Source organism: Microcebus murinus, chromosome 14, assembly GCF_040939455.1.
Source record: "Microcebus murinus isolate Inina chromosome 14, M.murinus_Inina_mat1.0, whole genome shotgun sequence".
NCBI lineage: Eukaryota > Metazoa > Chordata > Mammalia > Primates > Cheirogaleidae > Microcebus > Microcebus murinus.
The window spans coordinates 72,018,110-72,034,251 of record NC_134117.1 but is presented as its reverse complement, the minus strand read 5'-3'; the positions used below and the strand labels follow the sequence as shown (position 1 = coordinate 72,034,251).

The 16,142-nt window shown below is 50.7% G+C and overlaps 1 protein-coding gene across 1 annotated transcript in view; it reads right to left on the bottom strand.

Moving 5' to 3' along the window:
• The window catches only part of LOC142860985 (FERM and PDZ domain-containing protein 2-like), a 77,965-nt gene that overhangs the window by 16,046 nt on the left and 45,777 nt on the right, over positions 1 to 16,142 (bottom strand). The window contains exons 16-24 of the mRNA XM_076009663.1: positions 15,409 to 15,509; positions 14,196 to 14,288; positions 13,418 to 13,522; positions 13,207 to 13,323; positions 9,582 to 9,790; positions 5,811 to 5,915; positions 3,899 to 3,992; positions 2,946 to 3,031; positions 1,048 to 1,195 (exon numbers count right to left, since the gene is read on the bottom strand). Coding sequence (XP_075865778.1) covers positions 1,048 to 1,195; positions 2,946 to 3,031; positions 3,899 to 3,992; positions 5,811 to 5,915; positions 9,582 to 9,790; positions 13,207 to 13,323; positions 13,418 to 13,522; positions 14,196 to 14,288; positions 15,409 to 15,509 — 1,058 coding nt within the window. The remainder of the gene's footprint in view (positions 1 to 1,047; positions 1,196 to 2,945; positions 3,032 to 3,898; positions 3,993 to 5,810; positions 5,916 to 9,581; positions 9,791 to 13,206; positions 13,324 to 13,417; positions 13,523 to 14,195; positions 14,289 to 15,408; positions 15,510 to 16,142) is intronic.

The following is a 16,142-nucleotide window of genomic DNA, read 5'->3' as shown; positions in this document are numbered from 1 at the left end:
ACTACATTTATATGTAAAGATATGGTTGATAGACACACACAACATGCCCTTGGCATTCAGTAAAACTTGTAAAACAAAACAGGTGCCTCTGGGCATCAAAGATGGCACCAAGGTAGTCTGGTGGCCAAAGAGGGCTCTGGGCCTCCCCTCTGTCTGCCTCTCAGAGCCCAGCCAGCAAACAGCCCAGAAAGGGACAGGGCACTGACTTGCGAACTGACTAAGGCAAGAACGGAGGTTCCTGAAGCAGGTGCGGTGTGTGACCAACTCTGCCATGGCCAGACGGGCTCCTTGACTCATTTTGGAGGAAGTTTCCCAAAGGCCCCCATGGAGAGTGCAGGGGGTAAGGACAGCGGGGAGAGGCTTGATTTAAGCACAGTGTCCCCTCCACCCCACCCCATCGCTCAGCCCTCACACTCGAGCTGCCTTGCCCCTTCTGCTGCAGAACCAGAAAATCTCTATGAAGGTACTGAAAAACAGCTGAGCTCCAAACCACAAAGTACTGAGGAAATAAACATTTCCCTAGCAGGAAACAAACTCACAAAGGAAGTGCAGAGGGGCAACCCATCAGAAGGCGTGCAATTATGCCCCTTTAAACTGACGGTGGGCTTGCTTTTTAAAACGATGCTAATAACAAGGCTAGACTGCTGAGCACCTTCCTCTCCTAACCTGCCTGGTTATTTCTCCGATAACTTTGTTACGGTTGCCTTGGCTAGAGCCACATGTGTCTGCAAATGCATGACCCTTTACCCCCAATTTCATCCCAAATACCCACACACAAACATTAACCTTCCGCAGCTGATCCGAACACTGAGGAAGGCTTGGAGGCAGAACTATGCCTGACAATCACTTGGGGATGATGCATCTGTTCTCCAGAAACATATTCCGTTAGACCGGCCTCCGCCGCATCAGAAAGCCGGTCACATGGTGACCGCCACTGCTTGCTTTCTTTCGAGAACGCAGAGAAGCCTTCCTGCTTTCCCTTTTGACTTGACAATTCAAAAGCAGCACGCGATAACATGATAATAGTAGCACTCAATTCTCTCTTACCATCTGTCACCGAGACACAGCTCGAGGTCCTGCCAGGCAGGGCTGTTACCAAGGAAACAGCCACGTGTTCATCTCCGATCCTGTCATTAGCAGAAGGACACTGCTGTGCGGTCCTGGGGCCTCTTCTCTCTAAGACCAGCCTTGCGACCTACAAGGACGGGGTAGACAGACTCGATTCACACTTCGTACGGCAACCAAGAGGCACCCCCTTGACTCTGCAAATTCCTCTTAATTTTCTGATGCTTCCAGTCAGCTGCTTTATTTGAATCTCCCATCTAGCCTTTTGTCGGGATCCCGACTGTCATCTCCAACTGCTATTGGACAAGTACACCTGCAAGTAACACATGTCCCTCCTCTTCAGCACACTCAGTGCCGAACTTGTCTTCCTCCCCTCAGTGCCCCTCATTTCTGCCTCCTCATTCTGCCTAAAACATTCCTCTGCTTGCATTTGTTCCCTCAGACGGGGAACCATGCCCCATTAACCTTCTAGGGGCCACGTGTGGAGTGGCTCAGCTCTCCTGCATCTGGTCTAAGGCTTTCAGGTTCCCCGTCAGAAACAGCTCCCCAGTGCTCCTCCTCCACCCCTCTCCCACTCCAACGTCCCGCCGGGCCGAGGCAAGCTCCAGCCGGCGTGGCTTGCTGGACCCTGGCTGTGCCTTTGGTCCCTCCCCATGACGGCTGCCAGTGAATTGGTCTAAACACAAATTGAGCGTGCAACATTCCTGATCGAAAGTCTCTAACATTTCCCATCACCTAAAACCCAGACCCATAGCACAGCATCCCGGGCCTATGCCAAATTGCCTTCCCCCTCCCTTCCTGATTTGATGTCCCATGCTTCTTCCCACTGTATAACACTGTCACCCAAAGCACAGGGCAAGAACCAGAGACTAGACATGACACAGAAGCTCTTTAGAAACGCAAGCTTCCATTAAGGGCCTCGGACCTGTCTCCATCCTCCTGCTGCAACTGTCACCCAGCACTTGGTCCAGGATCCCTGAGTGACAATTCTTACCTTTTATCACTGCCAGGAGGCCAGCCAAGTATCCTCTCTGGCCATGTTCGTTAGCAAGGTGTAAAGCACAGAGGATGCTAATAAATTAGGACACTGTTCTCAAGATATGTCAACCAAGATCACCAATATAAGCAAATTTCACCAGAAACCAGAAGACTGCTTTGGGAAAGGAGGCAAAAAGTGGCCAGAACACTTCCCAGCAGTCTGCTGGATGAGCCTCGGGAATCCTTCCTGTCTCTGCTAATTCTTTGGTTGCCAGGAAAGCGTGAGGCCCACTCTGGGCACTAGAGCAATGAGAGGCTCCCACCCTCAGGCAGAGGACTGAGCACAGTGTGCTGACATCCAAACACCACTGGCCACAGCAGGCAATACAGGCCACATAACGGATGAACCACCCCGCTCTTGGCATCCTGGATTTCTACCTCGACTGTGCTGAAAAGAACACAGGGTGATAGGAAGTGGCATGAACTGGGGGTGGGGTGGGGTCACCACGTGCAGAGGTGGGGAGGAGAGAAGGCCTAAGAGCAGATGGATGCTCTGGTCAGGGGCCTGCAGCAGCCAGAGCCAGGCTGGGGCTGTGCTTCCCTCCACCTGCTCTGCTCTGCTGTCTGACTCCAGAACCCAGGCAAGCCGCAAGTGAGCTTTTCAAGGTTATTTTTAGGAGGTGAATTTTTCAGCCAGGAAACATCTGTCTGCTACCTCCTGGTTTCACATCTCCATGGAAAAAGTGGTGGTTAAGAGGAAGAAGTGAAAGAGAAAGAAAACAGATGAAGACAAAGTCTTGTTTTGCTTCCTGCCTCGTTCCCCCTACCCAGAGGCAACTGCACTTTCTGATGGCTCCCAGGAAAGCTCCAGAAGGGCAGCTCCCCAGAAACAGAGCACTCACCTGCCCAGGGCCCTTGAGGCACTGCACAGCCTGCTTGTGGGTGAGGCCGCACAGACTGACTCCATCTACCTGCAGGAGCCGGTCACCTGGGAAAGGGACAGGTGTCATGTCTCAGGCGTCTGGGGCTGCAGGAAGGACCCTTTCTGGAGGCCCCTGCCTGGCGTCCACCCAGCGCAGCCCCAAGGAGCAGGGCAGGAAGCAGCGGGGCCAGGTGTCTCATGGAATCAGCAGGAATCCTGCCTCTCTGAGCACCCTCGCTCCTCCCGTGGCATATAACAGATCAATGATGTAAAAGCCTTTCTATTATTGGCTCACAGAATGGTTGAGCCAGCTCTGTTCAGCCTTATCCTATCTCCTATTTTCTTGTGAAACCATTTTTGAAAGTATTTTCAAGTTGCTTAGATATTTATATCTCTAGAATTTTTCTTCTTAATTTCAAAAAAGGTCATGGTTGATGCTGGGAACATTGGAGAACTATGGGAAATGGAGATAATATCCTAGGTGCTGCTTTGGCCTCAATCCTGGCAGTTTTGGAGAGCAATAAAAATGACCCCCTCTGTCAGAGCAGTGGGAGCTGAGGAAGGACAGAGAGAAGGCTCGCAGTGTCCCTGTGCACGGGAGTGGGCCACCGAGGCCAGCTCTGTCCTCCAAGGGAAGCCCTTGGTTCTCCCATGAAGGCCAAACACCAACGTGCTTCTTTTAAGTCTTCTATTATTTTTATATCACCTTACACTTCCCAACGTGCCACTGCAAACATTCCGCCATGTTAACCTGCTGAGTGGGCAGGCAGGTTCCATCACCGCCTGCCCAGGTGAGGAAGGCACAACCCCGAGAGGCAAGCGTCTGCATGACGTTTCCGAGAGGGAGTAGGGCCAGGCCTGGAGGCTGTCCCTCCCTGCCCAGGGCTCTTTACACGCGGGATGCAGAGTGCCCACCCTGACCCCGTCCCTCACCCTGCAGGATCTGCCCGTCCTTGGCAGCAGGCCCTCCGGGAACAATGGATTTCACGTAGATGCCCCCACAGAGCATGCTTGTGTTAATGCCACCCTGGAAAACACAACAAAACTCACCGCCGCCTGTCCCCTCTGGGGAGCCTCCCACCCTCCCTGACTAAGGAAGCCCCGACCTGCCCACCACTCGATCCGTGGCTCCATCTCCATCGGGCAGTACCTTCTGTATCCGCCTGTTTGTTTACAGTGTGTTCCCCGCTGAGCAGCAAGGTTAGGAGTTCACCAGAAATAAAACATCGGACTAGAAGCTGTGTGAAGGAGCTGTGCTGCCACGCGTGGCAGGTGCAGGGTTACTGGCCACGTGGGGTGCACCGTGGCCTCTCCATAGGTAGCAAGCAGCAGAGGTAGATATGGTTCAGGCCTGAAGGCTTGTGCCTGGCATGTCTTGTGTACTTTTGTGGGCCAAAGGCTATGTGCATTTCTCATTATAATAAACATTGCCAGATTGCATCCCAATGTGAATATGGATACACTTATTCACATTTCTCACAGCTTCGGATGATAGTATGATTTTTCTGCGTCCTACCAGCTATAGTTGGCCAAACTGGTAGATAAAAAATTTAAATTTCATTTTAATTTGTATTCCTGCAGTTTTTTATGGGGGTTTGAGTGTTTTTCATTTGTTAATGGCCATCTGGATTTGAGTGCAACATTTCAAAAATTATTTTTGAGATTAAATTTCCCCAAAGAAAATCCAAGTTTTTTGCCAGCCAAAGGAAATCACCAACCTCTTCTCCACATATATATGTATGTATGTATATATATATGTGTGTGTGTGTATACACATACATACATATACATTTTATTTATGAATAATCCAAAATTTATCATGTTTTTCAATAAGAAATAGCTATGTTTGTGTCTGATAGGATTGTTACGCCAGGCCAAGAATAAATTGACCATATTTGGTACCAGCCTGTTCACTCCATGTAGACTCATGAGCTTTATTTCTTGGTTTCTTACTTGCTCCCTTAAAATCATCTACAGATGACAAGTTTATTGCAGGCTAATGCTCCAACACTCCCGGTACCCTTGCTCCAGGTTCACAGAGTCGTCACATAGGAAAGCAAAGAATGCCCTCCATTCACCGATCTCTTGGGTTTCCTTTGGCATTTCCTTACCTATTAAAAATTCCATTCTGTTTCCAATCAACGGTTAAATCCAACAATGAGGTTCCTGAAATCCAGGCCCATCCCAGCATCTCAAGGTAATGAGTTATTTTCGATACTCAGTAATAGACACGGCACTCTCCAACCTCTGACCTCTGGACTTTCACCAGCTTTGTGCATGCTATTTCCCCAACCCTTGGGCAGCCACAGTTTCGTGGCAATCCTCCTTGAAGGTCTCCTGGGTGCAGCCCAGGACCCACATGCAAAGTGCCAGGCCTGACGGAGGCCCGGCTGGTGGGACTTTGTCCTGGCCCTGGGAGGCCTGGGAGGCTCTACCCCTATCCTACCCTAGATGACAGTGAGCTGATCCCCTCACTCTTGGCCGGATGGCAGTGGACTGCCCCACTGGCCTTTGGCTCGTGTCCCTGAAGCCCCACCCTGCTGCACTGGCCCTGCAGTCCAGCTTGACCTCAGAGTCAGAACACATTGCCCATTCCACCCACACTGCCTCCCCGTGTTGCTGGAGTTCCTCGGCGCCTGCTCCGCCCAACGCAAGGCTTCTCAGTGCCTCCCTGTTGTCTTTGAACTCATCCCCCTACTGCAGGGCCCCACTGACCTTTTAGGTCACCGCTTGCACTTGTGCACAGAGAGCACGTTATTGAAGGGTGCCATCCAGGGGAATGCCCACCCCCACTCCAGATGGACATCTGCTTAACTGCTTTCTAAGTTCGCCTAACAACTCTTACAGTCACGCTGAATCCAAGTGTCCCATCTTCTTTAACCAGTTCCACGAAGTAGATTTCACCAGCCTTGGACTCTGAAGGTGATGAAGGATGAGAAGAACCAGCATCCTGCCCCAAAGAAACAAAATAAAAAAGGTGTGAAGGCATGTGCCCTGTCTGAGCAGATGACACCTCCTAGCTCCGCCCTGCTCTCAGAAGCAGGCAGCACTGCAGGCCGGACAGAGCGCAGGTCTCAGGCCGGGGCAGCAGGGGACTCATTTCAGCTGTACCATTCCTCTCCACGTGGCCTTGGACAAGTCTCTCAGTCCTTCAAGACTCGGTTTTCTAATCCATAGAACTGGCGTGAGGTCCCCTTTTCACTGTGTGATTGCGGATCATGCCCATCATCTAGCAGGGGATCAGGAAATGCAGGTTCCCTCCTCTCTGCTCATGATGCAAAATCTATATTAGAACTGAAGCTATCCGGGTACTTCCTGGTGGCTTCACACCTGATACCAGTCAAGGGATGGTTTGCTGGATACCAGATCCACAGCAGCTTCTTAAGGCAAAACACAACTTTAGAAGGACTTTTGATTATTCCTAGCAAGAGTGGCCATGCTGGCTCTCTACTTGACAATTTTTGAATGCTTTAGGGAATGACAGAAGAGAAAAATTGTCTACCATGTACCAGGCATCTTGCTTGGTATGTGACAATACCCATGTATGACTTATTCATTCGTCTAATCATACAACATTTATTGAGCATCTATTATGTTCCAGGCACCATGCAAGTTGCTGGGCAGATAGCAGTTGTAAGACAAACCTGTCCATGTTGAACTACTATCTAATAGGATAGAGATTTTAATGGAAAGGTTCCCAACCAATTAACTGAAAACCATTGTGATAACAACTGTGATTATGATAAAGTGTGTGTTAGCCCCTGGAGGCTCAGAGATGTGAGTGCCTGCACCCAGCAAGGGGGAGAACTGAAATGTGACCTCAGGGTCTGGCTGAAACAAAAGCTTGAGGAGCAGAGAAGGGAGACCCAGCAGGCAACGAAGCCAAGGGTGTGCTGGGTGGGGCTGACCACCGCTTCCAGGCCCCATGGCCCCTGTGCCTAGAAGATGGGTCTGCTGTCCTATCTGGTCCCTTTGCTTAGTGCGTCCCGGTCACCATGTTGGAAAACACTATTAACACACAGGAAAATAAACAAGCTGAAGAAAGCTGAGAAACTACCAATGCAACAGAGGAGGTTCCGAAGGGATTGGAAGAGTAACCAACAAGCCTCGGTTCTTCCAGAGACTTTGCACACCCATGGTCTAAGGAGGTATTTGGTTTACAATTCAAGGAGTAAAACCACAGCTGAGGTGAGACCTAATATGAAATTGCAAACTCGATCACACCACAGAAGGTTACCTGGCCACACAACTAGCCACGTGACCCAGAAGAGCCCGGATTTGGACTGAATGGGATTGCAGCCTGTGCTGTGGTCCGCTGTGGCCTTGGAGCGCCATTGCTCCTCTCGGCCACCCACCAGAAGCCAGCCTGCAGCTGTGTGGCCACAGAAGCCCCAGCCTGAAGGCCCCTGCCAGAGGGAACCTGCCAAAGGGCAGCCCAGGGTGAAGGTTTCCGCTCTGGAGGCCAACCTGTGGACTGCAACCCCAGCCCCGCCCTTACTCCCTAAGGGACCTTGGGCATATTCCTTTGTTCTCTGTGCCTCAGGTACCCCAGCTATGAAAGGCATTGGTGGTAATAATTGTCTCATAGGACTGCCGGGCGCCCTCATGAGCAAGCATATGTAAGGAGATCAAGATGCACCTGACACACAGGTTGGTGAGCGCGCAGCTATGATCGGCATTCTCTTGCCGACCCCCAGCACCCAGTTCCTCATGGGATGTGCTTTCCTGGTGAACACCACGGCCAGTCGGGAAGGCACTGACATCCGTGGAGCCTGCTGCAAGCCCCATCCTGGTGACAGGTCTCGAGACACGCCACCCCAAAATACGGCACCTCAGCATAGTGAAGACATTTCAGAAACAGCACGTGCAGGAAGGTTTCCTCTGTAGCAGGTCATAAAACCTAGGGAGGATTTCTGGCCTGCCCCAGAAGCAGGGCATGAGACCCTCAAGTGAGAGGTGCCTCCCTTTGCCCACAGGAAAGGAGCGCTCGTCTCTGAAGACACAGGGATACGGAGGGGAATGTGAACAGGCAGGCCTTGCAGAGTCACCCGGGTCACGCACTCCTGCCCTGGCCTGACCGTGTTTCTCCACGACTCTCCACTCTTCATCAGACCTACTGTAAAACAGCGTGAACTGTTTCTTCAGGGCTTCATTTCCTTACGAAGCCTCATCAGTGGTCTCTGACCTTTTTGGCACCTGGGACCAGTTCCATGGAAGACAATTTTTCCATGGGCTGGGGGCTGGGGGCTGGGGGGAGCAGGGAGCATGGAGGCGGGGCGCAGCTGGTGCCGGCGATGGGGAGCAGCTGCAAATACAGATGAAGCTCGGCCTGCTCGTCCGCAGCTCACCTTCGGCTCTGCGGCCTGGCTCCTAACAGGCCACGGACCGGCACTGGTCGGTGGCCTGGGGGTTGGGGACCACAGTGTTACATAAAATTCATATTAAAGAAATCTGTGTGCTTTTCTCTTATTAATCTGTCTTCTGGTACAGGGGCCCCAGCCACTGCACCTAAGATGGGTAGAAGGAAGGGTGTGTTTCCTCCCCTATGCTTGGCACAGCCCTTTTTCTCCGTGGCTCTGTGGCCAGGCATCGTCACCTCTATTCATAAACAAGAGAAATGAGGTTGAGACGTGCCATAATTTGCCTGTTTCAGCCAGAGTCCCAGCAAGAACGGGAAGGGGCACACACCCGATCTGGGAAAGGGAGGAGAATTTAAGCAAAGCTGCTTTCAAAGGTGTTGGCAGGCTTTAGACAAACCAATAAGAAGCAGCTGAGCACCTTGGGGCGTGACCACTAGAGCGTCACCAGCCCGAAGCCCAAGAGGCAAGAGGAGGGAGTGGTTAGTGGGGCCTAGGGAGTCCTTGTATAGCAAAGACCACCTGATGGGAGCTGTGCGTGCCAGTAGAGGGACACAGCCAACCTGTGTCAGCACAGGGACAGCGGCAAGCCTGTCCTCACCTTCCCACAACTGCAGGCCCTTACTGGGGCTTCAGAAGACAGAAGAGAGTGAGCTGACACAGCCCATGCATGTCAGCCAGGCAGGGCCCGAGAAGAGCAGAGGCCGGAGGTGGTCTGGAGGGGCCGAGGCAGCCGATGCCACTTAGCGTCCAGGGGGCCAGCAGGAGGAAGGCAGCGCTGGGACTGGGGCACGTGGCCCTCTGTACACCTCAGCTGGACTTCATCTTCTGCCACAGTGGGGTGGTGATCAAGGGAAATGCCCCGAAGTGCCAGCTTGAGGACCAGCTAGAGGCCAAGAATAGGAGATGCCAGATTGCCAGTGCCTTGCCCTTCGCAGCAGCCAATTTCCCATGTTGTCACTATCAGTTACAGTTATAATAGGGTCCAAGGACACCAAAGGCTCCAATGAGGAGCCCATGGCCCAGGAAGTGCACTAGGAGCACTGCCTTCTCCCTGTATGTTCTTCTCTACAACATGCGGTGCAGACACTTTCTGCCATCATACAGACGAGGAAGCCGCGGGTCAGAGGGTCAGGTGACTTCCATCCACCTGACATGGCAAATAGAGAGCAAGGAAGGACTAGGGAGCTGGGCTGCTCGACTCCTCAGCCTGCTCTCTTTCCTCCAAATTCTAGAAAGCAAACCCTAGGGATGATCACCTGTAATGACGGCAGGGAGAGCTGAGGAGGCCTCAGCCTGGACGTTAGGCTCCGCACCCGAGCCACTCCTGGTTCTTCAATGTTTCCGTCCTGGTCTTGCGTGTGGGATGACAAGCTTCCCTGGTGCTCGATGCTCAGGGTGTCTGTAGAGAAGACCCCAGAAGTGGCTGTGCTAATCTTTGGTTCATTTGGGGTATTTCCACAAACACCTATAAAAATAATTCAAAAAGAAGTCAACAGCTTTAAAAGGCTGGCTTCTCAGTGGCACCTCCGTGGGCATTTTCCTCCAATGACACAGAGATCTTTTATAGCTGCTGGGAACAACACGAATTTAGCGCCTGTGAAAGATGGTGCATTGAGAATGGAGGAAGGGAAGATTCAGGTTGGGATTTTGAAGTCTGAATAGAGATTATATGGCCCAACTATGAAACACAGGTGCAACAGAAGTTAATAATGCCAGCTCTCCTTTGATAAGCCCTTGCCACATGCTGGGTACACACACATATACACAGGACACCCACACACACACAAACACGCAGGGATAGATATATATATAGAGAGAGAGATACATATATATTCCCATCTTCTCAACAGACCGACCAGGAAGGTGCTATCCCTGCTGGAACATGAGAAAACAGAGTCAAAGGATTAAGTAGCTTGCCCCAAATCTCAGGAGGTGGTGCTGTCTTAAACCTGGCCTCTCCTGGAAACCCCACCGAGCACACCGAAACCACCGAAGACCAATGCCTCAGGTCGTTCTGGGGGCTGGGTAGCAACCACACCGTGGGCCTTGTGGCTGAAGGCTGGACCACTGATTCTTGTTTACCCCAGTTCTGACTCTTTTTTATGGTATTTCAGCCTATTTTCCTTCCCTTTTGCAAGATGTCCCATTGCAAGATGGCGGGGTAACTTAGAGTCCCGTGTGGCAGCCACTGGGCTGCACTGTCCAGCTTGTACTGTGGCCAGGCGGTTGCGCAGCAGATTAGACATTTCTTCTTCAGAGTGTCTGGATCACACTTGCCCCTGGAGAGAATGCACCCAAAGGGATGTTAGGGAGGGTTTTGGCCCCGGCACCCACGTGGCCAGGCCAAGGCGAAGCTTGGGCACAGTGTCACAGCGCAGAGACGGCGGGCGGCAATCTTCTCCTCCCTTCTTGGTGTGTCTTGGCCAAAGAATGGCCAGACACACCGAAAGCAAGAGAAGCCTGAAAACGAGGTTTGCTGAGGAAGAGGGAGATAGGTTTACAGAGCAAGACACACCCGCCACACACGGCGGACTGTCATGACTGCCGTAGCGAGAGGCCCAGGTCTGCCTCAACCTGGCACAGGACAGAGAAGAGAACACGGGGTCACAATCAACAGGGTAAACCCTGGGCAAGGCATTTAACATTTCTGGATCTCAATTTTCTTGTATCTAAAATAGAGATAATATCAGTAACAATATCATAAGGTTGATGAGGCTTAGAAATTATACATAGAAAATTTTACATATGTAGAGAAAGAGATAAAAATATGCATGTATATATGAGAGAACATATTCTCTCACATATAATATGCATGTGTATATGTCTACAGCTCTCCTACATATATTTACGTATACGCATATATGCACACACAGCTTAGTACATGGTAAAGCCTCAGTAAATGTGTCTGCTGTTAATATGTTAAGTATTAGCTGCTAAACAAATATATGTGAGAGAAATGCATAATAGATTTTCTTTAGACTGGATATATAAACATACAAGTAGATGTACCACTTTGATACAGGCTAATTAGCACCCAGAGAAGTGCCCAAACTCACATGCTGAATGAATTTGATTTGAATACATTTGATTTAATGAATTTGATTTGAAGTTATTCCAATCTAAAAGTATTCAACAGGGAGTGGCAGAGCCACTGCTTCATAACGCTGCGTTCCGGCCGTTTCATTCACGGATTCTGCTGTCGCTGTCCTTGCAATACCATAAGCATCTGTGCATTTTCCCACACCCTCTACGAGAGATGAGGGTGGGACTAATGACTGAACTGAAAAGCCACGCTGAGCCGCTGGGTCCTGCCCACTGACCGCGAGCTGGAGCCCTTCTGCGGGCAGTCACAACTCCATTTACTGCAGATGGCGACGGCCGCACATGGCGGGCCTGCTAGCCGCCTGGCCCCGACCTCCACCTTGGACCGGCTGCCTCGATAGCAGCTTAGCCAAACAGAAAATCACCCAGCCAGCGTCGCCATGGAAATATCTTCCTCTAGCCGTGGCCCAGCCATGTGAAGAACATCCACTGTGATGAAGGCAGCGACATCAACAGGTGACTGGGGCCCCGTAGTGTGAGGACATGTCATTTCCAGCCATTGCAGGAAAACCACTGTCTGGAATTCTAATATGAGGCTATGGATTGAGCATTGCAGACTCTAGGTGCCAATTTTTGACACCCCCATCATAGCAGGCCACCCTGGACTACATTGAATTGTGATTCAGTCACCCACATTGTGTTTCCTGACAACAAAAAGGCCAGTTTGACTCTTCCTCTCAGTGCAGGGAGCAGAGGAAAATGCAGGATTGCTGAGCCACCCCAGGAAGAAGAGTGGCAACGCTGGGAACGCCCACAGAGACAGCGAGCAGAGGCTGGCCTTGCGAGCATGCTGAGGCCAGCCGCTGGGGCAGCTCAGACCACAGGACGAAAGGCGCGTGGCTGAGGCCCCAGCACTGCCACCCCCAGCCCCCACGGCTTTTGGCACAGGGCAGCTGCATGGCAGAGTGTACATACGTAAGTGTGAGTGTGCATAGTTTTCAGAGGGCGAGGCATATGGGGTGCTTGCATTTAGGGACTAGAAAATGCTGGCTGGTGTGACATGAAGCATTTCTGTATATAAGGGAAAATTGTACAATGCCCCTAGAGTGTGAGGAAGCAGTCCGTGAGCCTGAATGTGCAGGCAGTCTGCTGTTAACTTACAGGATCATCCAACCAAAAAGCAATAGAGATCCCAGGTAACCAGAGTGGAGGGATGTAATCTTCCCACCTTCCACCTCCATCAAGCCCACCAAACCTGTCCCAAATAAACATAATAATATTACTCTTTAATATAAGCAATTGTTGCTCTCTCATTGTTATCTAAATGATGAAGAAAAGCATCTTTAAAAAATACCTTACTCTTTGGGTTGATCTAGAACATGCACACCAAGTAAGAACAGCAACTTGCTATGCAAATTCAGCTTCAAGAACAGTTCCCTGTCTCCTTCCCAGCTGACTGCTATACCTAAACCCAAACTATGCACAAATCTGGAGCAGCCACTTTCAATAAGGACTTGGGTAAGAATGCAAACGTCCTCCCTGCCGTGCAAGGCAAGTGGCCAGAAGAACACACTGCGGTTATGTCCAGCCACATCCAATAAGAATTAGAACCGGTGCTCACTTTCAGCAGAACAAGCAGTAGCGGAGCGCGTTCTGTGCGGGAATGCAAGGCTCACTGGCCTGTGCCACTGCATTGCTGCTTTACAGCCACCGCCACAGGGAAGAGACACAAAAGACCTACGTGGCCTTGCAGATCCAGCGCCTCATGGTAATAAGAGACGCCTGAAAATAGACGAGGCTCTTCAGCTTCCAAAAGCAGGTGAGAAGGTTAGAACATACCTTTTGGCTGAGAAATGATTAATTCTATGTCGTCGGGAGAATTCTGAATCATTTTAACAGCCATGCTGAATGTGAAGCCCTCCAGACTGATGTGATTCAGGGCGAGTATCTGCCCTCCTGGAAAAATAAACATATCAATAATCCCATCAAGGAAGTGAGACAGAGAGATTCCTTAAGGCAGCATCTTGGGCAACTTAGAAAGAAGATGTACCTGGTTTGATGTGTTTAGCTTTCTCTGCTGGTCCCCCAGGTATAATGGCAGATATGAAAATGCCAGGGTCAGCTTGGCCTGCATTCTCTCCCTCGATAACAAAACCTGTAATCCAAGATGATATTTGATAATAAGATGATAATGATTTTGCAGCTCAGAGAGGTTAGGTTATTTGTTTCACATCATACAGCCACCAAGTGGCATTAGCTGATACTTGCACCCAGATCCTCAGAGGATCCTTTCCACTCGGCCATGATGCAAGGAGAAAAGTGGATCACTCCCCATTAGCAGGCACAGCTAAAGCCCGGAACACTGCCCACCGTTGTGCACTGAGTTTTGTTCCAGTTGATAACCAGAGCTAGGGAAGGGATGATTCTCAGCCGAGTACCCTGTCTCAGTATCTTATATGTTATGTGGTTTTCAGGATCTTAGCATGCAGTTAGTAGTGAGAGGTGAAACGACTGTTCTTCTCTATCACTGAGGAGCTATATGGATTACAGAAGGCTGTTACATGGTATTAGGGAAAAAAGCCTTTTTCTATGTTGTGCTTAGATGCACCCCCAAAATGTATCAGGCCTAAAAGGAAAACTTTGAAACCAAAGTACTGTTACTCTATAGGGACAGTTAAAGGGGGAAAAAGTGGGAATGATCACTGAAAATTGCGAATTGGGAGAGGAGGGGCAGGAGAGGGGGTAGAACAATCCATAGGGAATCGGCGCACACCTCCCTCTTTGCCCGGCGCTGCAGACCTGGCCTCGCCCGTGGGGAGCCCTCTTACCAAAACCGCGCTGCGGATCACGCTTCAGCGTCACACACACGATCTCTCGGCCTGGTTCAGCTGCAAAACTCTTGCTCCTGTTATTCTGTGGCCCTAGAGGTGAAATGAAAGCACCATATTGTGCTTTTCCCCAGAAGTATTTGGGACTTGACACAAAAGGAGTGAGCAGTATTTCTAGACACATGCACACATACGTGCATGCACTGTGCACACACATGTTCCTGAAAAGCAAAAGTAGTTCACATTTACCCAGCACCACTGCCAATGAGTCACTGAACACACAACTCCAGTGGCCTCACTGCACTGGGCTGGTTCAGTCTGGGCAGGAGCAAGGGCAGGACAGGCTGTTGCTTGTTTTCTGCGTGACTTACAATAGCTATTTTTTTTTTCTGCATTGGCCTTCAGACAAGACAGAAGATAAACAGTGAAAACTAAAACACAGAGATGAGATAGCAAAGCCTTCTCATCTTGGATCTCTAACAATCAGTGTGGGTGACACGCCAGCATGCCAGCCTTGGTGCCCCGCAGGGCTCCCCCAGCTTGGGTCTTGGAGGAGCCCCAGACAGCGCCTTGAAGCCTGCAAGCTGGAGTCCTGGGTGGGGCACTGCAGTGCTTGTCACAGCATACACAGGAAAACCCCCAAATGGTGACCCACCACCACGAACCGTCCACATTTCTCCCTGCCCCAGAAACCACAGGGAACCGGCAGACAGTGCGTGGTACAGAGCTGCCTGGGGCTATTCCAGATCCAGCCCCAGGCTTACTGCTCATCAGGTAAAATATCCTCCGTAATTATGAAATCTCCTTGTCCACACCAGGAAGACACATGATAGAGCAGAATACTGTCTACACTGTATACATTTTCTGGTGACTACTAAGAGGTGATCTTCTGGGCCTGCATGAAGAAGCACAGCTAAAACGGATGGTGTATTTTCCTAAACACACCACTCTATAGCGTGTATTCTTTCTTCTGGACCGGAGTGCTGAGAGTCTCTTCGCCAAAGCTAACATGTCTCAGATCCACATACCCAGCCAAAGCCAAATGTTGACTCTGAGATCTCTTCCCAACCATTAAGAGTTTTGAAAAAAATTCAAAAAGCCAAAGATTGTGAACAATGTCTAGGAAGCAAAATGAAGTGGTGGAAAAAGATGTAAAGCAAACTTCCTACTTAAGGTTTTCTGTACCCAAACCCGGCCCCAGCCCAGCTCGTACCCGTGCACAGGCTCTGAGCAGGTGGTCCAGAGAGAGAGTCACAGGTCGTTGGCTTCTGGATCAAACAGGCAGTCTCCAGCTGCTCGCGGCCAGTGCAGGGGCTGCAGGGGAGACAAGGTAGATAACGGGCCCCTAGGAGGCAACCTCTCGGCATTCAGAGTACGGACAGCGTCCTGGGGAAGGCAGGCTCATGTCCCATCAGCCAGCAGATCCCAGACAGACCCCGTGAAGGCCTGGGCTGGTTACCAGCAGTGCACCAGGAAGGATGGCTTTAGAGCATTCCTGTCTCAGAGGGGACCCTGCAGCCACATGCACTTCATAGGGTCCTCCCACCATCCGCCTTTGGTGGGCTGTGTGGCCCTTCGAAACCTCCGTTTCATCATCTATACAGCAAGAATAATATTCTTCTCCAGGCTTGTGATGGCACCAAAATGAGTTGGTGAATATAAAGCACCCACACTCCCAGCGGGTCCTGGTGTTTTATCATTCACTCTTATTTTCAGCTGAAGGTTCTGAGGCTGCACATTGTCACTTACCTGCTTGATCCTTACCCGCCTTTGCGCTGGGCGCCGGGGACAAGAAGCACTCACACAGGCATCCACCTAGCCTTGGCTGAATGTGCAGCACTCTAGTAAACAAAGACTGTTCTAGGCCCTGGGAGAATAATGAATCAAGTGAGGACCCTGCCCCACCCCCAGGGTCAACTCTGCACAGAGATAACCTACATTCAGAGA